Source organism: Ursus arctos, chromosome X (genome assembly GCF_023065955.2).
Source record: "Ursus arctos isolate Adak ecotype North America chromosome X, UrsArc2.0, whole genome shotgun sequence".
Lineage (NCBI taxonomy): Eukaryota > Metazoa > Chordata > Mammalia > Carnivora > Ursidae > Ursus > Ursus arctos.
The window spans coordinates 5,685,442-5,709,642 of NC_079873.1; the positions used below are offsets into that span (position 1 = coordinate 5,685,442).

Genomic DNA, 24,201 nt, shown 5'->3' on the forward strand with positions numbered 1-24,201 from the left:
CTGGGGGTCTCTCTGAGGAAGGGGAGTTCTGGGTGGAGAGAAGAGTAGCCTCCAAGGGGTAAAAGTAGAAGGAGATCAAGTAGGAGAGAAAGGTGGAGACACAGGGCCAGTGTTTGGGTCCGAGCAAGACGGAAACACAGCAAAAGGTGGAAGGTAGACAGCAGCATGATTCAGCTCACAGGTTTAGAGGGTCTTTCCAGGAGCCCTGTGGAGACGACATTGTTTGGGGCAAAAGCAGCAGCTGGAAGACACAAGAGGATGCCCATGGATGGTCCAGGCTAGAGATGATGGCATACTGGACAAGGCGGGGGGGGGGGGGGGGGCGGCAGTTAGATGGGAGGAACAGATCATGCTTGTAGATGGTAGCCAGAAACAATGAGCATGTGTGGTTTCTACAAAACATTACATAATTCTTATCTTTTAAAATATATTCTGAAAGTTATATCATCATTACTTCTGGGTTTTGTTACTCGTCCGCCCCAATATTTGTCCAAAACAGGTTTTCAAGTTGTTGATCTCTGGGCAGAACGATGGAGAAGGCAGTGTTCCAAACTTTGGCACCCCTCCACCCCTTCGCTGAGTGATTCCAGGACTGTTACCAAATATGTATGCGCCTGAATGCCCCATCTGTAAAACAGAGTTACTGTCACTCACGCTTCACCTCATTCACCTAAAGATGAAGAGCAAAAGACTAGAAAGGTTCCACAAATCTCAAAAGAAATGCAAACTGTAATTAGCTGCAAACGTATCCAGTGGTGATAATATTCAAAGGAGATAAACTCTGATTAGCATGTAAGATTCATTCCCAATGATTCAGACTAAAGACAACCCTTAAACTTATGTCAGCTTTGTACTGACATATTGAATTCCCAAGTTCCTGTTGGGGTTAGCTGTGACTTATTAATGCATTCTTTGCTTTTAGGCAAAAGGAGTTGATATCTTTTCTTGTGAAATGCAGTCTCTCATGTCAGCCTTGATCATTCACTGAGAAGATATGATTTACCAATCCCCTTGGGGGTGGGGGTGGGGTCTTTATTTACGATACTTAAAAACATAGTTCAAATGAAACTTTTCCATTCAAATTTCTTTTGAATGGATAAAAAAGAATTAATTTCTTAATGGAATAAGGAGAAAAGGGGTTGCTTAAATGAGAGGTAATACTGGTAATTCATGTAATACTGAACTAATATAAAACTGGACAGAAACACTACTTAGGAAATTTCGCCAACCTCATGGCATTCTCTCCCCCCCTCCCATATGTATATATACACATACATTTTCCTGTAATGCTGAGATGAATAAGTTACCCAACATTCCAGCTCAAGAACAATTAATAGTAGAAAATGTCTTTTCAGAACAAATGTTTATTACATAAGAAGAGTAAAAGTACTTAAATCAGACATTTCGTTTCTGCCCAAGATTTTGCAAGTCAGAGCTAGCAAAGTTTACTTTCATCACATTATTTCACATTCACCTAAGAATTGTGTTCAATTTTTAATAACATTCATGTGTATTAAATGACATAATGTGTGCATGGATGCTAGGATGGATCATTATAATAAAACTTTTGGTTTAGGAATATTATTCTACAATTACTGACTGTGAGATAATGTGTTTGAAAGACCCTTCAAAATAATAATGTTCTTCATAAATAGGCGACTTCAGTATTATGTGTTGCTCAGATAAAATTTTAGTTATAAAATAAATGACTGTTTCAGTTGTAAAGTCTAATAGTAATGCTGATTAAATCGATCTCATCAAACACTATTAGGTTCCCAAAGTCGCCAATATTTTCAGCCAGTAGTAAACTTTATTTATTTATATACCACATATAATGAATATATATTTTTTTCCTCAAAATTGTAATGTTTGGGGATTAAGGTAAAATGGACGTTATTCAATGTACAAACGAAAATGACGACTTCAGGGTGTGTGCACAGCGAGGAATACTCAAAAATAGAAGAGACTTTTTAAAGAGTCCAATTCTTTCACAGCAATTCTGAAAGTTCTCCCACCAGTTCCAACTTGCGCGTGGCTGGTGGACACAGTTTCCACAAACATTCCCCAGTTCTCCCACATCAGCTGAGTTAACTCACTTCTGACACTGTGTGCCTGGTGACCGTGTCAGATCCCACAGGTTAAGGGCTCGGTCCCACAAGGCTGCTCCCCACCCCTCTGCCATGGCCCTGCCCTCCCTTCAATGCCACTCACAAGTCCCGGATGTCACCTGTGCTTCTGCCTGACCTGCTGACCCCCTACCTGGCTTCCATTCCCTTGCTAGGGCGGCTGAGCAGAACACGTGAGCAACTTACTTACCACATCACTTTAGGCGGGTTTGTTATTAAAGGACATGAGCTTTGGCAGACGGAAGAGATGCACAGGGCCAGGCAGGGGGAAATGGCGGGGAGCTTCCAGGGACACCACCTGTCCCCAGATCTGCATCTGCACGTGCTTCCCATGTGGGAGCTCTCTGAACCCCCTCCTTTTTTGTTTCACTTTAAATAGAGGCTTCATTATCTAGGCATGATGGATTAAATCATCGGCCATTGGGGATTGAATCAACCTCCAGCCCTCTCCCCTCCCTGGAAATCAGGGAGTGGGCCTGAAACTTCCAACCCTCTATTCAGCGTTGGTTCGCCTAGCAACCAGCCCCCATCCTTAGCTGTGCTCCAAAAGTCACCTCAGTCACATAAAGCCCATTGTGGTGGAAAGGGGCTTGTTAGGAATAACAAGACACTCATTCACCTCTGAGGCTCCCAAGGGATTTTAGAAACTGAGGACAAGAGACCAAATATAACAAAAGATGTTCCCATTGCTCTTATCGCTCAGAAAGTCCCAAGACTTTGGGGAGCTGTGAGCCAGGAACCGTGGAAGAAGATTAAATATAGCAAGAGTATATTCCGGTCATCTGAATGACCAACTGTACATGTCTCATAAATCACAATATCGCAAGTTCCGACAAAACTACACACAAAATCGCTTAAGTGTAAGTAAAATGCAGTAAATCTTCTGGTCTAACCAGAAGATGTTTCTCCTTAAAATGTTTGTGGATTTAAAAAATTACATACGTCAATTTATGATATATGTATCTTGATTGCAGTGGTGGCTACAGGAATTGACTCTACCTGTGATAAACTGTCATAGAATGATACACGTACATTGTACCAACGTCAATTTTCTGCTTTTGACATTGTCCTACAAATATGTGAGGTGTAATTACTGGTAGAAACTGGATGAAGAATATGTGTAATTTCTCTGCAGTCTCTGCAACTCCCTGTGACTCTAGAATTATTCCAAAATTAAAGGTTTTTAAAAATCTTGATGCAGTGGTAGGGAACATACCTTAGAACATTGCTTGTGATTCTGACACCAAACCAGGGAACCATTGTTCTGCAAAAAGAAAAAGAAATATTGGCTCATTAAATAATTTTCTAACTGATAACTACATACTGTGAATATCATTTTTCAATATCATCCTTGACAAAAGACCAATTTCACCATCCTGATGTTCTCTCTTCCCGAAATAGAAAATGTGTTTCTAATGTAAGTCCAATTTCGTCCTTGACTTCACGATAGAAACAAAGACATATAAAATGATAAAGATTTCAAGCTGTCTAAAAGGAAAAGTGTTGGAGCCGCCTCTCCTGGTATGCTGAGCTATGAAATGCAGACCAGCGGGGAAATTGAACGTGAGATATTTCTCCAGGAGTAAGCAGTTTTGGTAAATATACAAGTCTAAGGCTTTTCATCTCAATCAATTCACAGTAGTCAGGTCACATTGAAAAGCCTCCTCTTTCCCTGTCACCGGATGTGTGACTGTGGACAAGAGACTTGCTACCCCTGTACCTCAGTTTATCCATCTGTAAAACATAACGATATTTCATGCATGAGATTGCTGGCATACGGAAAAAATACACACACACCACTTAGCATGGCTTGATAATTCACTCAGTACGAAAGAAATATCGGAACTATGGCTTATCGTGTCTAACATCCACATTTCTGCTGGGAAGCCTCTCATTCCCCATATCTAACTTCTTGGTCATGATTTCTCCTTCGGCTGGGACACGTTATATCAGAGTGTGTGAGGCTGGGGTGGTTGGTAGAGACCGTAAAAGCCATCAACCCATAATTTAGATGGTGTGGCCTCCAGTTCCTTGAAGTTCACGGTTGGATATGACATGAAGTCGTCTGTTTTCCCTGTCTGAATCTCTAAACATTGAATTTTGAGAACATCACCTTCTATCCAGAGAAGAGTAGTGTTACATTTGTCCTCCGTTCAAAGAAAATTAAACCAATATATCTTTTAAAAAATGTTTTTATAACAAGTTCACGGAGAAATAACTCATACACGTGACGTGCCCTTCATTTAAAGCATACACCCAATGGTTTGTACGAAGGCGCATACTCTCAAGGCTATGCAACCATCACCGCTCTCTAACTGTTGAACGTTGTCACCAACCCCAGAAACTTGGATCCATTAGCAGTCACCCTCCCAACTCCCTCCCTCTAGCCCCTGGCAACCACTGATCTACTTTCCTTCTCTGTAGAGTGGACCGATTCTGGAAATTTCCTGTAAATGGAATTATAGAACTCATGCCCTTTTGTGTCTAGATTCTTCCACGTGGCATCATGGTTCACAGCTGGCTAAATGGTATGGTGTTTTGCTCTGCCTATATTGCCGTGAAAATCAATACTTCCGTCCTTTTTGTCTGATTTCATTGTATGGATATATCACATTTTTCTCTTCTGCTCCCAAGAATCTATCTCAATATATCTCACTTCTAATAATATATCTTCATAATATACCTGAATCAATCTCAACTGCATAGGATCAGAAAGTTTCCTCTGCTGTACTCAGACCATCAGGCCAAAAGGCCCCAGCCCCTTATTAAAGCTTTAGTTATGAAATCTACCCTATGGCCCTAACCCTCCTTTGCAACCTTGCATACCCAAAATTGCAACACAGACCTACAATTTCAGCTAATCTGGTATCAACCTACCCGACCCCCTACTGACCTCTACAAATCCTCAGTGCGCCCTCACCTCTCGCTACATCTCAAGGTTCATTGGCCAGACCAGCAGGACCAAAGCTGGGGAAGTATATGAACAGCCTGGGAGGAGGTGAAGTATGATTTTTGGCAGGGTTTACATCAGAGAAATAATTAGACTGGGTAGAGGCCAAAGCTGGACAGACAGTGGCCATGGTTTAATTACTGGGAATGAAGGGTTAGTAGACATGGTGCAGGAAAGCAAGCATTATGTGCAGATCGAGACTCTGATCAAAGGAGCCTCTGGCTTGGTGACAAACTAAAAGTTCACAGGGAGATCAGGCAGGCTCAGGTGTGGTCACCCAGACACAGGGTGATGATGGCAAAAAGCAGAGGCCAGACATTGAGAGGTGCATTATGGAAAAGCTGAGAGTAGTGTCCAAGGCAGCTTTGGAGAGCTTCCTATATGAGGCCCACCTCACCATCTCACCAGGGAGGGGCCCTTCCTCCTGGCCCTGTGCAGGGAGGGCTCCTGCTGGGACTTCCCAAGACCAAACCCATGAGAGTACATCCAGGCCCCAACCCCAGTGCTCTGTGGTCATTGTCCAGTGATGGAGAGCACTGAGATACCTTCCAAAGGGACTCAGGGCTGAAATGAATGAACTTCGATCTTGGAGACTGGGTCAAGGCCAGTTTCTGAACCAACACCACCTCTTTACAAGGGTCATGGTCTGAGGACCGTCACCTTCCTTGCACTAGGTCAGAAGCTCCCGCTCCTTATGCAGGGAAACTTGACATGGCCCGGCTTCCACCTCATTCCCTCCCAAGTCTTTCTTGTCCTGTACAGACAGCCGGGACCTCTGGAGGACGTAAGGGAGCCCTAACGGCCTCTGCATTTGCCACACTGCTCTTGAGACATGTACCCTACTCTCTCGTGCCTTGGGATAGATTTCTTGAAGTCAGCTCCTCGACAGGAGCTCCTTTTTCCTCTTTGCTGGAAAGCTTCACGTGAGCCAGTGGACCAGCTCCTGGTTCTTATAGATATGGTTTCCATCGTAGGTCACGTGAGGCAGACAGGGATGCAGAGTAGACATGGCAATTGCTGCCAGCCCCGAGTGAGTGGCCGACAAAGTATTACTAATGGGGGGTACGCCTTTGCCAGGATTATTATTAAGCGCTATTATTATTATTATACTATTGACCACATCTTCAGAGCAGGCCCTTGCTTTGGTGTTTGCCATATTTAGCCCACATGCACATCCCACTTGATGACATCAACTTCATCCACCCATTTTGCAGTTGAGAAACAGGGACTCACAGAAGCCAAGTAAAACATCCACAGTAATGAAGCTAATGGTTAAGCATAGTGGGGACAGCACAATGAGTAAGGGTTCCTTGAAACAAGGGGTGAGCTTTACGATGGGTTTTGCAGGAATCTCCAGAGTCAGAATCTTGGAAGGAGGGTAAGGATTGCCTAGGATGGTCCTGAGTATCATAGGTTCAGGGAGCAGCAGATCACACTGATGGGCTGGAGCAGAGAAAAGGAGAGGAGGATGGGTCCAAAGACAGGAAGTAGATGACAGTGGATTTGGACTTATTGCTAGAAATAAAATTTGTCATATAGTAAATGTCAGAGGATTAAGAAAAAGAGAGGATAGGAGAAGTCGCGTATCCGGCACACCTTGATTAGCTCCTTTTTGTTTCCCTTGACTGTAGGTAAAATGGCCAACCTGAACAACAAACACCAAGAGAGGAGCAGAAAGCACCTTCAGCTGCCCAGCAGAGGCACCCTCTAGGGCCCCCTCCCCCCCCACCGAAACCAAATGCTCCTACACCTGTCAAGCCAATAGCTATAGAGCCTCTCTGCTAAGCTGTTTACATTGGGGGGGGGGGGATTAACGTCAATGCATTTCCTCAACCAAAGCATTTTCGTTTCAAGCATAATTTCCCACTAATCATAAAAGGAGAAGCTGTCATTATACAGAAATATCTGGGGCAATAGCAAGCAAGCATGAAAGATTAGTATGGTGGTAATCGTTTTTTGTTGTTCTTACTGAAGACAGTACATCCTAGAATGCCTGGAAGGATTAAAAACATAATCCACGTAAAGTATTTAGCAAAATGTTTGCAACAGAGTTAGATGTCAGGGGGAAGAAGTCCATTATGATTGACGTTACTTTGTTTGCCATTATGACTGTTTTCAGGAGTGGGGGAGTAAATCCTGTACTTAAAATCTCCCAATTCCTATGTATAACCCAGTCCAATCTTATTAGTAAGGCTCAGAAGAGGGAGCCCATCATGTTTTTCTCCTTGGATGGTAACAATCTTGCCATGTTGGCCAATGAGTGGGCAGAGGTATTATTTTAGGTTTAATTTCCTTCAGCCATGTGTATTTCCTTTAGCGTGAACTGTGTGCATTTTACCATTTTTTTTTTAAAGATTTTATTTATTTGACAGGGACAGCCAGCAGAGAGGGAACACGAGCAGGGGGAGTGGGAGTGGAAGAAGCAGGCTCATAGTGGAGGAGCCCGATGTGGGACTCGATCCCAGAACGCCAGGATCACGCCCTGAGCCGAAGGCAGACGCTTAAGGACTGCGCTACCCAGGCACCCCGCATTTTAGCATTTCTATTCTGGATTGTTTAACCTTATCAATTGCAGCAGCTATGAGTGCCAATTATATTTAATAATCATTTGTCTATCATAGGTGTTGTAAACATTTTCCAGTCATCATTTGCCTTTTGAATTTTTTCAAGTTTTCTCCATGCAGAAATTTTCTATGCATGCGCACACGCACACACACACGCACCCACACACAGAGATATGTCTGTCTGCATTTCGGTTTTGGGTTTTAGGTTTCCTGTTTCTCTTAAAACAACCCCCCCCCCATCAAGGTTTTGCAGCTGTTCTTTGCTTTTGGCTTTATCAATCAGCATTTGCCATACTATTTATCTCTACAAAGAACTTCTAAGAACCCTGCCTAATGGCACCAAGGATGTTGGTAAACCCCCGATTAACTCCAGCTACTGTGTTTCAGCCAGGTGCACAGACACTGAACCGTGGAACTACAATGCTCACCTGTAATGCTCTCTGAGCAGAAGAGCAATGGAAAAATACAAGAATCCACTACATTTCAACATCCCACCCCGGGGGGAAGTTCTTAGTCAGATTACACTAGCCTTCACCAGTTAAGCCACCTGACAACAAAAATAAAATACAGTATTTGCAATCAAGTCTTGTTTTGGCTTAAAGCCAGCAAAGATAAAGAGTCAAAGTACATCAGACAAGAAAGGCGCTTGCCTGTTGAATCATTATCGTAACCTCCAGGTAGGATCAGACAGTGGGACTTTTGTAATTATATAAAGATTACATCCTGTATTTTATTGGTTTAACTAGATCAAACATGAATGCTAGTCAATCCAACTTTCAAAGAGTTTATATAAGTTCAATCAACTGCACCCAGACTTTATTTCAATGACATTTTCAAAGTCTCTCCATTTCTAGCTTTTTGATTTTTTTTCCTTAAAGAAAAATAAATCTTCAAAAGCTTCAAGTAAACACTTCATTCACTCAAAGACAACCCACAAGGAAAGGATAAAGATAAAAAACTAGCTATCAGATACAACCATTTGAAAAAGGAAGGGAGAATTAGAACAGATCCCACATTTTCTTTAACATAACCAGGTGTAGGTGTGGAACAAGGACTAATATGCAATTTTGCAAACACAACACTATTGTCCAACTGTAGGATAGAACGCTTGAAACTGAAACCATCCCAGAAAATCCACGATTGACCAAATGTTTACCATTCAACCCTATGAAACTACAAATAATCAGCTGTGACTTTCAGTTGACAATTTTGTTCTCACATTAAATGTAAGTTTTGGGGGGACATGTGGGTGGCTCAATTGGTTAAGCATCTGCCTTCGGCAGCTCAGGTCATGATCTCAGGGTTCTGGGATCCAGCCATGCACTGGGCTCCCTGCTCAGCGGGGAGTCTGCTTCTCCCTCTCCCACTGCTGCTTCCCCTGCTTATGCTCTCTTCCGCTCTCTGTCAAATAAAATCTTTTTAAAAATAAAAAATAAGGGGTGCCTGGGTGGCTCAGGTGGTTAAGCACCTGCCTTGGGCTCAGGTCATGACCCCAGGTTCCTAGGATCGAGCCCCATATCGGGCTCCCTGCTCAGCAGGCAGTCTGCTTCTCCCTCTCCCTCTCTCCCCAGCTTGTACTCTCTCTCTCAAATAAATAAATATCTTTTAAAAAAATAAAAATAAAGATAAAAAATAAAAATAAATGTAAGGTTTTTTTTAAATGAAGGCATGGAGGGGTACCTGGCTGGCTCGATCGAAGAGCATACAACTCTTGATCTAAGGGTGGTGAGTTCAAGCCCCATGTTGGGTGTAGAGATTAAATACACAGAACTTAAATAAAAAATAAAAAAAGTAAAATGAAGGTATGGATTAAAATTTAGGAATTCATTTTCATCCAGAATATTTTTCTATTTATTTGGAACCATGGAATAATATACTTGATTTCATTTATTATTAGAAGGATGTGCTTTTCTACTGCCAATATACTTGGAACTTTCCCACGTATTCCACAGCCACTAAAAGATAATGGAAGAGAAGGACATTGAGAGGAGGCATTTCTGTGGCTCGAAAGGTTTTTGTAAATGAATCTTTGCTAGTGATCTTCTTGACTATAGATTTCATTCAAAATATTTCTCAGGAAGCTTCTATGCATATCACTAAGTGAGAGAAGCTAATCTGAAAAGGCCCTATGCTGTAGGATTCCAAATATATAACCTTCCCAAAAAGGCAAAACGAAGGAAATGGTAAAAAGATCATTGGCAGGTGGGGCGGAGGGGGGTGAGGATAAAAGATGGAACAGAGAGGATTTTTAAGGCAGTGAAAATACTCTAATAATGGTAGATCCATGTCTTTATCCATCTGTCACAACCCACAGAATGTCTGCCACCGGAAGGGAGCCCTGACGTCAACTATGGACGCAGGGGGATAACCGCATGTCACTACAGATTCATGGACGTAGCAAACGGACCACGAGTGAGGGAGTTCATTACAGGGGAGGCTACGCATGTATGGGGACAGGCACTCTCTACAACAGTGTACCTTCTACTCAGTTTTGCTGGGAACCTGAAACAACTCTAAAAAATAAAATCTACTTCAACAGATGACTGGATTAAGAAGACGTGGTCCATATATACAATGGAATATTACTCAGCCATCAGAAAGAACGATTTCTCAACATTTGCTGCAACATGGATGGGACTGGAGGAGATAATGCTAAGCGAAATAAGTCAAGCACAGAAAGACAATTATCATATGATTTCACTCATTTATGGAATATAAGAAGTAGGAAGATCAGTAGGAGAAGAAAGGGATAAAGAAAGGCGGGGATAAACAGAAGGGGGGATGAACGATGAGAGACTATGGACTCTGGGAAACAAACTGAGGGCTTCAGAGGGGAGGGAGGTGGGGGGAATAGGATAGGCTGGTGATGGGTAGTAAGGAGGGCACGTATTGCATGGAGCACTGGGTGTTATATGCAACTAATGAATCATCGAACCTTACATCGGAAACCAGGGATGTACTGTATGGCGACTAACATAATATAATAAAAAATTATTAAAAAAAAGGAGTAAATGTGTAAAAAATAAAAATAAATAAATAAAATCTACTTCAAAGGAGGGGGAGAAAGCAAGCTTTGTGTTTATGTTTGTTGTCCGTTAAGTAGGATTTCTTTCAAATGTTATAGATCACCCTCCGTAAATAAATGGCCTTTCATCCCCAACTATCTGTCAGAAAATTCTCTCTGGATTCTCCCAATGTCACATCAAACTGAATTCTCTAGAACCGTCGGCCATCCACGTGTACCTCTCGGCAGATGTCCAGCCCTTCCCTGTGCCCAGCGCTGGAATGCACACATGGCCACACTGTCTTGTTTCACCTCTGCATTAGGTCATAAGGTCCCAAAACGAACGGAATAAGTAGACTGAGCTGTGCAAATTGTTCCCCTTCTCTGACAGGAGCTTTTAGGAAGTAGGTTCATTATTTTGTTTCCTATAGAGTTCAAGAGATTCAGCACTGCAGTAACAAAAATGGAACAAAAAACTTGCATTCAGAATCAAAAACGAATTATTTTAGAAATAATCATGCTAATTATCTTCTTACAGATGCACATAATTAAAGTTATCTAAAGAAAATTTATAGCACAGCAAGTGCCAGACTATGCCATATGGGAAAAATTACATTTTATTAACATGTTACTATGAATTTTGACAAGGAATATTCTTATGAGTTCTATATGTGGGAGAGCATTAGATCAAGACAGAATTTTTACTCCTTAGTGTCCCTATGAGAAGGATGGGACCCACCACCGGATCAGGCTTCTCTTAGGACATCTCAAGCAATGGTCTACCCACTTGAATCCCCTCCATGAGGGCATGCTAATTACGGATTCATTCTTGCCAGGGCTAGGATTTCAGATATGTATTCCCTAAACCATATTTGGTATTACAATGTGTATTTTCAGGAGACAACTCTAGAAAGGTGGGTCGTCTCCACAGAATCACATAAAACCCTGGAAGATTTCAAGACGGAATAAATTATTTGGGCTGAAATAAATCCAGCCTTAAGTAGGTTTAGAGGGAGCATTAAAGGTAGGAACTAGACTTAAGTAAATGACTCATTTTACAAAGTAAGGGAAGCATGAGAAGAAGAGTACGTACTATAAATCGAACAGCTGAAGCATTGATAGGAAACCAGAACAATAAAGAAATGTCTCTATAAATGTCACTGTCCTTCACTGCTTCTCATTCATTACCCTGAAGGTTTACTTCACCTGTCAACTGTGTGAGTTCTTCCAATCTCAGAAACCTCTCCCCAATCACCATATCGACTTGTCTAGAAAGTAAACACATGCTTGTGGAAGTGCCGAGTCCAGCAGGGCAGAGATGTCGGGTTCACTGGGTAGGAATGACCACCTGCTTCCCCAGTGTGGGTATCGTAGTCGGCCACACCTACGTCCGTTTCCAAGCCTTTCTTTGAAGCTTTCCTGACTTTAATGATTTGTTTCTGAGTGATGGTGAGAAAGACAAGACTGGGAAGAGGAGAAAAGAAGGAGCAGTAGGGGAAGAAGTAGACAGAATAGGGAAGAAAGACAGAAAGAGTTCAAAAAGTCTGGGGCAAATGGCATATTGGGTCTTTGGGCATAAACATGAGATTCAAAGACTCCTTTAAGTATAAAATAAGAGCAGATTTTAATGCAAAAGCAGATTTTTGTTTTTGACATCAAGAGGCACAGGTAAATCTGCACTGTTGCAGACCATTGCAGCCCAAGCTTACAAAAAGCCACAGGCATGAAGACCGCCATCAGCTCCGTCAGGGTGTTCGGGTGTCTGAACACAGAGGTGGCAGTGCCTGAACCTCGGATGCTATGGTGGGTTATGTAGCTTCGGCTCGGTCTCCATGGCAACCACCAGCACTGTCCAATCTGGGATAGGGGGTCCCCACTAACACTGGAGTATCCCAGCTACACCTGCTGTAATCCACAGTAATTAGAGACAAAGCACAGAAAGAAAAGACTGGCAGAAATGAGAGGAGCAAGGAGTTCTAGAAACAAGATGAATGCCCAGGATCCACTTTTTGGGACATGTCCTTTCCACAACATTAGGCAAAACCGTGAGACACTGTGCTTCACTGAGGCACACAATGTGACCAGCAGGTTTCCCGAACTATGGTGAGCGTGACAGCATGGGTCGTCTAGTCCTAGTGTTCTACATTTCACGTGCGTGAACTTGGTCACAGCTGTGCATGCTGCCACCAATTAAACTAAGTTGTGTACATTGCTGCTTCTACACATGTTGGGTTTAACCGCCATTTACAATGTGATTAATATAGCAGCAACTGGGTGGCTTAGTCGGTTGAGCACCTGCCTTCAGCTCCAGTCATGATCCCAGAGTCCTGGCATCAAGTCCTGCATGGGTCTCCTTGCTCAGCAGGGGGTCTGCTTCTCCCTCTCCTTCTGCCCCTGCCCCTGCTCCTTCTCTCTCTCTTTTTCAAATGAATAACATCTATAAAAAAATATTTTAAAACATAAAATGTGATGAATATAACTAGACAATGATTTGGCATTGAAAGGAAAAATTGTGGTGTATGCAGAAATGCAAATGAAAAAATAAAGAAGTGTGGCAGATACTGCCACACTTTCATATTTTCTTGCAACTAATAACCAATACCTTACAGGATTCAAGCAAGCAGTATGACACAGTAGATGAAGCTGTGTCACATGAGGACTGATAGACGAAAAGAAGTCACAAAATGCAAGTGAACACAAAAGAAATCACCAAACCTCCTGGACCAGATAAAAGGTATTACAAAACAACAAGATATTAATGGGACCAAATGATGTTTCTTTTACGAAAGACCTGAGCCTGTGTCATCATTTTATTATAATTTTATTCATTTCTTAGGTTTGCATAAAAATGGATGTTTCATCCATGGTTTCTCTGGTTCGTTAAAATCTCTTCCATAAATTCACATTGGCTTTCTACAAACCCCCTTTCTTCTCCATATTGACACATCTTGATAGTTACTCTTTGGGGGGTTGCCCCTCCCTTCCCTAGCCTGCATCCAGGAAATGATTAGTGACTTCTTAAACTGATCCGTATCTTATAGAAAGTGAGTCTGTGATTATAAGGAGTGATTATCATCAGTGGCTAGATGGAGGTCTGCCCAGACCACAAAAAGATAAACTCGATGTAAGTGTCGATGACCTCTGACATCACACGTGCATACAGAACTTCTACAGACATGAACTGGGATGGAAGGACCTTCCTGCACTATTTGTCTTTCTCAGTGAAATCAGAACCGTGGTAATTTTCCAAAAGAAGTGAGTTGATGGAGGAGAGGTTGGACGAGAGCAATGGACATTTAGATTAGTCGGTGAAGGAATGTGGGCGCTGAAGTAAGTGGAACTATACTGGCAGGATTGGTAGATGGTACAGACGTTTACCTGAGCTTGAGAGCTATGGCAATTCATAGGAACACCATTCCACATGACTGTGTGATTTTTTAAAAAAATACTTCATGTATTTATTTGAGAGAGAGATCACGAGCAGGGGGAGGGCAACGGGGACAAGCAGACTCCCCATCTAGTGCAGAGCCCAATCCCAGGACCCAGGGATCATGACCTGAGCCGAAGTCAGACACCTAACTGACTGAGTCACCCAGGCGCCCCAGGTTGCGCGATCTTCTCTAGCAGCCCGCACCACTGAAATGACACATCCAAGTGGGCGGCTTTAGGGTCTGATGGATTCAGAGTTAGAAATCTACAGCCAGAGATTAGCCAAAGGGCAATATATATATAAAATAAAGCTATTGGCCACAAAAAAAAAAAAATTAAAATGATACATCATGGGCTCTAGACTGGACTCCGCCCGAAATTAAAAGAGGAAGGGCCAGTGTAACTGTGCTTTCAACACTGGGGGTTCAAACATTCACCTGTGGAATCTGTCAGACATCGAGGTTCTCTGGGATGGGCTCAGGGCATCGAGGCATGACCCCGGACTCTACAGACGGACAGAGGCCCCAAGTGTTTCTTAGAATAGGACAGCTGTGGCAAACACTAAGACAACAGATTGTCTGAACGTTGAGAGGTTATGGAGTGAAAGTCTAGTGGTGAAAGATACAGAGCAGTTGCAGAAAGCAAATAAAAGCACGAAAATGGTAAGTATTTATGGTCAGAGTGGAAAAGTGCAGTTTAAAAAGTATAAGGGAGAAGAGTTCCGGTGGATGATTGATCCCTGGTGTGCCAACAGTTGGGACAGTTTCGACCCCAAAGGGAGAATGTTGTTACACAAGGGTCGTTGTCTGTAGCAAATGCCGTCACATACCACCCAGACGTCCCCACATTCCCATGGCCGAAAGGAACATCCCTACTGACAGTGTTGGGTGTGGACAGTTCAGAGCTAAACTCCATCTTTCCCCACCTGGAAAGTGTACTTGGTGGAAAAGCGGTCACCTAACCCATGCCACACTCCAGGGAGAAGCCCACATCGAGTGAGTGGTCTGGGCAATGCTGGGGTACACAAGACCAACCTCCTTGTCCCAGTCAGGATAACTTCCAGGACATCCCCAGCTCCAGATCATGCTGTGGTATCCCCTCGAGGCTGTGGCTGCAAACGCAGACGAGCCCAATTCCTGCCCGAGCTGCATTCTTCACTCGCCCTCGGGGGCTGATCCTGGAACCATCACCCAGTAAGTTCTGAACACACATCTCAAAAGCTTAGGATATGCTTCATGAATAACACAACCTGTGAAAACCAATCGCATTCCCATACGCGTCCAGATGGTAAGAATGCGTTTTCTCCAAGTAACAATAAAGCTAAGTGGATAGGAAGCATATCTCTTGAAAAAGGTGAGGGTGTTGAAGGAATTAACCAAGCGGTGGCAGGTAGAAGTGTGCCCTTCCGGTGCAGAAGATGAAGGGGGAACCACGGGAAAGAGCAGGTGAGCTGGTGGATATCCTCGCCCAAGGACAGATCTCAGTAAGTCCCCACAAGCCCGTCCTCACTGGGCCAAGCTAGCTTAGGATGCATGACAACTTCACTTCAGGTTGCGACGTTTCTGAAACTAAGAGAATTGTAGTCTCTTCAAAGTGTTCACCAACGAAAAACCCAGTGTTGTTTCAATATGTTTCAACTTGTTACTGGCAGCTCTTTTTCATTTGTGCCTTTAAAAGCAAGTTTGTTGTCAGGCTGTGTACCCAACAACTGAAAGAACAAGAGAAATCCTTTTCTTAAAAAACATGCCAGCACCATTCCAAAGTCCCTGTGAAGAATGAAAGTCATAGTCAAAGCAGAAAAAAATGCAAGAGCAATGTGGAAAAACAATTTAAACATACATCTTTACACAATTCTTAATTACATCCTTTGCTAGAGTTCTCTGGAAAGGCTAGGATGGGATGCAAATTTACAACGCGCTAAAGTACGCTTCGATGACTAGCAATGTTTAGGAGGCTTCTTTGGTCTTTTCTTTCCCTATTCTTGTTGTTGCTGCTGCTGTGTTTTATTGTACGATGTTTTAAACATGAACAAAACAGAAAAAGTCATCAAGAGAAATTCTAGCAAAATCTGAAAGCGTGCAGCCAGCCACTAAAACAATGATGTCATCAGCTCTCTTAGTTACATCAGGATTCAACCCTGTCCTGCCTGGTAGCGTGCAAATGCTGCCCTTACTCATAGCCACTGAAAACCACTTTATTATTATATCAACATGTTGTGAGAACACTGAGAATTCTGACTTCGCCATAGGCAATCAGCTAAGCCGTGAAGGATTCCAGAGCTCTCTGAGACCTTCTGCATCATGCCTACCATCACCTCTGTGCAAAGCATTTTCATCGGTGCGCGTTTCGGTCAATTCCTCTCTGTGAAAGTATAAGGTCTATCCAAACGCGGCCAAGCCATTCTCTAAACACAACCAGGACGAGAAAAGGGACTCAAAATGTGTTTCTACATATCCACCCAAAATGTTTGTAAACTGTAGAATTCTGACTCAGACGATACCATATAATTACAAACCAGGGAGGACTTTTGAAGGTCATTTAATCCATCTTCTTGATGAAAAGAAGACAAATCTAACTCGTTCATGACATGTAATTGTCTTATAATACAAGGAATTTTCCAAGGGAAAGAGTTTCGGCATCTCGGTATCACGCTACCCTGTTCTCATGGACTTTTCCATCCTTGAATCCCTACTGAAACCTCTCAAAAGCAGTCAGAGCAAAGGGGTGAGGAGTTATTAAAGTTCAGACTTTCTGCCTGCTAATATCCTCTTCTCGAATTAACAAAATCCTCTAATCACTCTCTCCAAAACCTTTACAATGCCTAAAAAAAAAGGTCAAAACTGGATGAGGACACAACACAGGGTGCATCCTGTGTGAGTATGAAGAAGGAAGATCACATGGACATTGTTCACTGCCATACTACTCAGGGCGGCAGGACCAAGAGGATGATGCAGACAGCCCACATCTCGGAAGTGAACGTAATATGGGGAACTTTTTGAAAAATGCTCCCCAATGTCTGAGGAGAAAGGGAGAGTGCAGCCAGAGTTGGGAGGGAGGATCTAAGCATCCCGTGAGAGCACTAAAGCTCAAAACCACCCGCCTGGGACTCTCTGGACACCCGGGCTTACTCGTTGTGGATCTGAATCACATGTGAAAGCCATCAGCAATACTGGTAACACAAGACTCTGAGGAACATTCTAGATCATTATGAGAATTGCAAGAGTTAATAGAGACTCAAGCCCCATGTTCTCGCTGTGTAGATGAAAACACTGGAGCCCAGGAAGGCTAAAAATGTGCAACTCATTGCTGACTCCAACAAAATGAATATTCTGATAGAAAGCATGCCTAGGGGGCACCTGGGCGGCTCAGTTGTTAAGCGTCTGCCTTCAGCTCAGGGCGTGATCCCGGTGTTCTGGGATCGAGCCCCACGTCAGGCTCCTCTGCTGGGAGCCTGCTTCTTCCTCTCCCACTCCCCCTGCTGTGTTCCCTCTCTCGCTGGCTGTCTCTGTCAAATAAATAAATAAAATCTTTAAAAAAAAAAAAAAAAGCATGCCTAACTTGGAGTCACGAACCTACTGTACATTCCAGGTCACTTATCATAAAATGTAAGCTTTTGAAAAAAAAAATCAATTTCTTCTTTTCTAAAATGACAAGAAGAGTGTTTTTGTAAGATGGACACAGAGATATTTATGAAGACCATCTGTGATCATCTCAAGTCAAAGCGGTAGTCTAGCTGGCAAGACGCAAAATCCATCAATATGAATGATTTGCACCTAAGAGGTGACTTAATAATTTAGAAGGTCTCAGAGAGGTCTGGAGTCCTGGGTGGTTCATATAATTAACTATGGAGAGTCAGAATTCCAAGAGCCCTTAAAAAGTTTTGATATAATAAGAGAAAAAATGGTTTTCCATTGCTTCTGAGTAAGATCAACCATGAATTTCTACATTACTTGGTTGTTTCAAGTCTTTCCACAGGCACAACATCCACATAAAGCATAACCAGTACAGTTCTTTAACTCAGTGCTGCACTAAATTAAATTTATAACCCATAACCCCTTTTGGGGGAACATGAAAATCCAATAACATCGAAGACTGTTTCTTTTGGGTTCCCTCACCCAATTCCAGTGTGGGATGGGCTGTGGCATCCCCACGCCACCAAGCAGCTCTCAGGCATCAGCAGGGTGTGGGACAATGTAACTCAATGCCGACACTGTCCACCCAGAGCTGGCATCAGATTCCACGGGCAAAGGGCTCAGTCCTCCAGGACCGCCACCCCTTCAGATGCCAATCGCCAAGCTATTACCGGGGCTTCTGAGCACCATGCTAAACACCCAAGGTTCCAACAACCCCCTCCTTGGGTTTGACTGATTTTCTACAGCAGCTCACAGAACTCAGAGAAACATTTTACTACATGATTGTTTTTTAATAAAAGGTTATAACTCAGAGACAACCAGATAGAAGAGATACTTTGGGCAAAGTATGGGAAAAGGGATGGAGCTCTCATGCCTTCTCCAGGCTCCTCACCTCCATGTGTTCACCAGCCTAGGAGCTCTCTAGACGCTCCTCTTCTGAGTGTTTCTGGAGGCTTCATGACATAGGCATGATTGATTAAATCATTGGCTATTGGTCTGATTCAACCTGCAGCACCTCTCCCATTCCCGGATGTAGGGGGAGGGTTGAAAGTTCCAACCCTCTATTCACAGGCTGGTGCCACTAGCAACCTGCCCCTGCCCTTAGGTTACTTAGGGGCTTTCCAAAAGTCACTTCATTAACGTAACATAAGAGACCTCCATCACTCCTGTCACAGGACATTTCAAGGGGTTTGAGCCAGGAACCAGTGAATGAAGACCAAATACATGAGAAATATAGTTCGGTCACCTGAACTACCAATATATATATATATATATTTGTTATAAATCACAATGTCACAGTATTCTTAATATTATGTATAATTTAAAAGGAAATACAGTGACTAAGTTTCCTAGGGCCGCTACAACAAAGCACACCAACTAGATGGTCTGGACAACAGAAATTGACTGTCATGATTCTAGAGCCCAGAGGTCTGGGATCAAGGTGTCCATATGGCCATGCTCTCACTGTGGGCTCCAGGGCGGGGATCCATTCCATGCCTTTCTCTTAACTTCCCATGTTTCCTTGGCTTATGGCAGCCGGTCTAACCTTCCTGTGGCCTTCTACTCGTGTCCTCACATCCACGAGCATCTGTGTCCAAATTTCCCCTTCTCATAAGGACCCGGTCTTATCGCATCGAGGGCTCACCCTGCTCAGATAGGACCTCGTCTTCACTAATTCCATCTCCAGCAACTTTATTTCCTAATAAGGTCATTTTCCAAGGTACTGAAGGTTAGGACATCAACTTATAGATTTGGGAAACGGAGGACACAATTCAACCCATAACAATGACGAAAATAAATTAAAGCCATGGGGCAAATGCTATGTTGTTTGAACCAGAACCCCAACCCTCACCCCAGTTGAGAATCCCTGCCTTAATATTTTCATGCATGTTTCCCACTGGCTTCAAAAATCACTGTCAGTGTTTCTTCCTTAACTCTGGACTCGTTGCACCTCCAGGCATATGGCAGAGCACGGTGTCTCACTCTGACCCATCTGTCTCTCCATCTTGCTCACGACAACTTGTCCCTTGTCTGTCTTTACATAAAGTACTTAATTCTTAGAGCATATGTTTGCATCATAAGGTGCCATTTGTTAACCATAATGTAGACCGCTTCAGATCAAACAGTCCACATTTGGTGAAAATGGGCCACTTAAGTAAGTGTGGGACAGCCACGCATTCACCATAAGATGGTTCTCACCCAAGGCAATAAATCTATCCTTAAAATATTCTTTCTACCCTATGTCCACACCCTCAACTTGATGTTCTTTACTTTCATTTCATAACTGGACCTTCACTACTCGCAAACTATCCTCTTTAAGGGTCCCCTTAAGGATTCTTCATCCTAGACCTCTGTCCCTGAACACCGACGGTCAGAGGCGGCATTCATGGGCTCCTACCCCCATCAAGCTGGAACCATAACCTAGGTTTCAAAAGAGAAAGCAGCCAACAGCTATTCCAATCCTCTCCTTTGACAAATGAATAGAGTAAAACTGAGTACATCCTCAGTAACATTTCTGCCATGGGAGCCACCACCGACTCCTCTTTCATAAGCTAGATCTTCATAAATTTTACATAACCCTGAACGAAGGAAGGCTGGTTAGAAGAAGAATGCAGGGGCCAAGAGGCAGAGAACAGAGGACTGAGTGCAAGAACTGGGCACATCTTATCAAGCAGAGAGGCACCAGAGAGAAACCTAGAGCACAGAGAAGTTGAGAGCAGTGGTTCTCAAAGCGGGACCCTGAAACCAGAATGAATCATTGGCTGGAAGCTTGTTACACATGCAAACGCTGGGGTCTCACTCCAGACCTGCAGAATCAGAAATTCTGGGGGCGGGTACAGTAAACTGTGTTTTGATAGGTCTGCTGGGTGATTCTGACCTTTGCTATAGTTGCGGAACCTCACTGGATAACAATGCATCTTATTTTGCTATCCATGACTCCATGAAATATCACTCCAAATGGTTCCTTCTTCTCTTTCTCACCAAGTTTACCAGGTAAACGGAGTCCTCCACCCAGCCTGCAGGTGTCTCCTAGCGTTCCAGTTATAGGAACACGCAACATTCTGCATCCAGCAATAAACTGATCTCTGGATGTGCGTGTGCTCACATGCACGTGTACAATTTTCAACCAGGTCAAGTCTGCGTCTGCACAGATGGCCCAAGGTGAGGACATCTGGCACAGACAAGGCCAAGTGGCCTCTCCTCTGGCTTGGCCTCACCTCCGTCTACGGGCATCTTCATAAGAAACAACTCTAGGAAGATGTAATTTATCGCTCAGGATAACAATGAGGACAAAAAGAAGAGTTTAAAGGCACTCTCAAATCTCCCTCCTATTTTTCACAATAGATGCTGGACAGCTGTGAGTCTTGACAGGTGTGATCTGTTGTTGGGAATAAGCAGTTCCCACAAGGCACATTACTGCCTGGCTTCCAGCATGTTGACCGGCAGAAGATTAATTTTAAGTTATCGAGCTAATTACTCACAAGCATTAACAGTAGCCAGGGAGAAGTTGTTTCCAGACAGCAGGAGCTGAATTCTATTGCTATTACGGCGAGAACCATTTGAAAATTTCTACTTGCACAAACATACAATTCCTCATAAAGGAGAATGTTTTTTCCATTTGCATTCCTACAGAATATCTTAGTAACATGTTTTATAATACATTAAGTCCTAGAAGTACTAATTCTAATACTAAAGCAAAATCTACCAGCTTGATATGCACTGATAGGCCAGAAGATTCAGGATTTAGTTTAGTTGACTTTAATTTGTAGTGAGGAAAATCCAAGCAGAGAAGAAAAAAATACTAGAACTACATGTTTTTCCCATTCTAATTGACTTGAAGTCAGATTTTTGTCACATTGTTTGCTTGTGATATATGCTTTTTCATGGTGGTAAGTTATGTGTTATTCATTAGAGAGTGCAGAATAATTAATCAAACTAAAATCAAGCACCTTGTAGTCAATTATACCCTGACTTATATGATAGTCTAACTCATTCATCACGATTCTGGGTTATTTTAATATGAACTTCAAAAGGTAGCAAGCTTTAATGAGAGGCCACTTGAGAAAACATGATGAATTAAATGTGATACAAGACGAAGAGAAATAACCCCAAGAAAAGACTGCACTTTGCAAAAAAATCAATTCCAAGAAAAATGTGTTATCTGCAGAATTATATGCACCCAGCATCTGGGAAGTCAGGTATGTGTTCATAATAGAATAGATGACCGAGAATTCAATGCCCTTTCTCCTTCCGTAATACTTTTCCAGGATTTCAGATTTCAATTAAAAATTCTACTGAATCTATTCTTATGCATCATAAGGGAAGAGAAAATCTCTAAGTGACAAATGCATATAAGACATCTAAATTTTAGGGGCACCTGGGTGGCTCAGTCGTTAAGCGTCTGTCTTAGGCTCAGGGCGTGACCCCAGGTCCCTGGAATCGAGCCCCGCATCGGGCTCTGTGCTCCACTGGAAGCCTGCTTCTTCCTCTCCCACTTCCCCTGCTTGTGTTCCCTCTCTCAGTGGCTGTCTCTCTCTCTCTCTGTCAAATAAATAAATAAAATCTTTAAAAAAAAAAAAAAGACATCTAAATTTTATTCTCTATCCAAAGAACTAAGCACTGCCAAAGAAATTTCAAAGGGTTTTTGAAATTAAAAAATTAAATTAAAAAAATGTTTATTTTTTAAAAGAGATTTTAGTTTTTGGAGTTTTAGGTTTGTACCAAAATTACAAGAAAGGTGCAGAGATTTCCCATACATCCTCTGCCCGCACAACGACACAGCCCCCCCGTTATCAACACCCCCCACCAGAGGGCACATTTGTTAGAACTGATGAGCCTATGCTGGCTGACACATGCTATTCACCCAGAGTCCATAGCTTACACTAGGGCTCACTCTTGGTGTTGTGTGTTCTATGGGTTTGAACAGATGTATGAAGACATGGATTCACCATGACAGTATCACCTAAATAGTTTCATTGCCCTGAAAATCCTCTGTGCTCACCCAAATTCATTCCTCCTTCTCCCACCCCAAACCGACAAACGCTGCCCTGTTTACTGTCTCCCGATTTTTGCTTTTTTGAGAATGTCATAGAGTTGAAATCATTGTATTGAGCCTTTTCAGTTTGGCTTCTGTCACTTAGTAATATGCACTTCAGTTTCTTCCATGTCTTTTTGTGGCTTGATAACTCGTTACCTTTTAGCCCTGAGTAATATCCCATTGTCTGGAAGGACCTCAGTTTATCCAATCACCTACTGAAGGCATCGTTGTTGCTTCCAAATTTTGGTAATTATGAATAAAGGTGTATAAACATCCATACCAAGTTTTTTTACAAACATCAATCTTCATTTGGGTAAAAAGCAAAGAGCACAATTGATGGATTGTATGAGAAGAGTATGTTTAGTGTTGTGTTAAAAAATTAAATTTGACAGAGTAAATTTAAGATCTGATTGGCTTTATTAAGCAATTCATGAACCCAGGCAGCATCCCACCTGGTAAGAAGAGAGATGCTCTGAGGTATTGCACAAAATGGAAGGTTTTCATAGGACAAGGGTAGAGGAGAAGTTCTAATGCAAGGAGAGATAAGGATTCCTACACTTTCTTTTCATGGGGAAGGGAATAGGAGGGGTTTTAGCACGTAGATTATGTCACTAGAGCTGATGAGGAAATTTCAGGTCCACTGTTAAAAGCTCACATTCCTGGGATAGGTTGAAACTGTAATTAAGTCTTGGTTTGCTGTCCGGGAGGGCAAATGACTCCCATTTGGGGCTTGCTATTTCTTTCTTTTTTTTTTTAAAGATTTTATTTATTTATTTGACAGAGATAGAGACAGCCAGCGAGAGAGGGAACACAAGCAGGGGGAGTGGGAGAGGAAGAAGCAGGCTCCCAGCAGAGAAGCCTGATGTGGGGCTCGATCCCATAACGCCGGGATCACGCCCTGAGCCGAAGGCAGACGCTTAACCACTGTGCCACCCAGGCGCCCCGGGGCTTGCTGTTTCTTACCATTTGTTTCTTTTTTTTCCTAACATAAATGGCCAAGCTGTCTTCCAAAGTGGCTGCACCATTCTGCATTCCTTCCAGCAGTGAATGAGAATTCCTGTTGCTCCACGTTCTCACCAGCATTTGCTGCTGTCCGAATTCCAGATCTGGGCCATTCTGACAGGCGTGTATCTCCTCGTTTTAATGTGCATTTTCCCCAAGGCCCTATGAGAAGGAGCATCTCTTCACAAGCTTGTTCAGCACTGTATACTTTCTCTGATGAGGTGTCTGTTGAGCTCTGTGGTCTCAGGTTGTTTAAATTACTCTTTTCGGCTCTCAGACCAGACTGTGAAGCACCAAGGATCAACGGTACACACTACTCATTTTCCAATTCCCAGGTCTTCAGCACCAGGCACTCATTTGGTGCCCAACGCATCCTAACAACAACAGCCAACGCTTCTGGGAAGCTGCCTCCGTGAGCGGTCCTGCTCTCGCTCAGTTCCATCACAGTGGATCCTA

At 42.9% G+C, this 24,201-nt stretch overlaps 1 protein-coding gene across 1 annotated transcript in view; it reads right to left on the bottom strand.

Annotated features, from left to right (window-relative positions):
* ANOS1 (anosmin 1) overlaps positions 1–24,201 on the bottom strand; it is a 182,780-nt gene that overhangs the window by 144,522 nt on the left and 14,057 nt on the right. Inside the window, exon 2 of the mRNA XM_026478168.4 lies at positions 3,343–3,390. Within this exon, the coding sequence (XP_026333953.1) occupies positions 3,343–3,390 (48 nt within the window). The remainder of the gene's footprint in view (positions 1–3,342; positions 3,391–24,201) is intronic.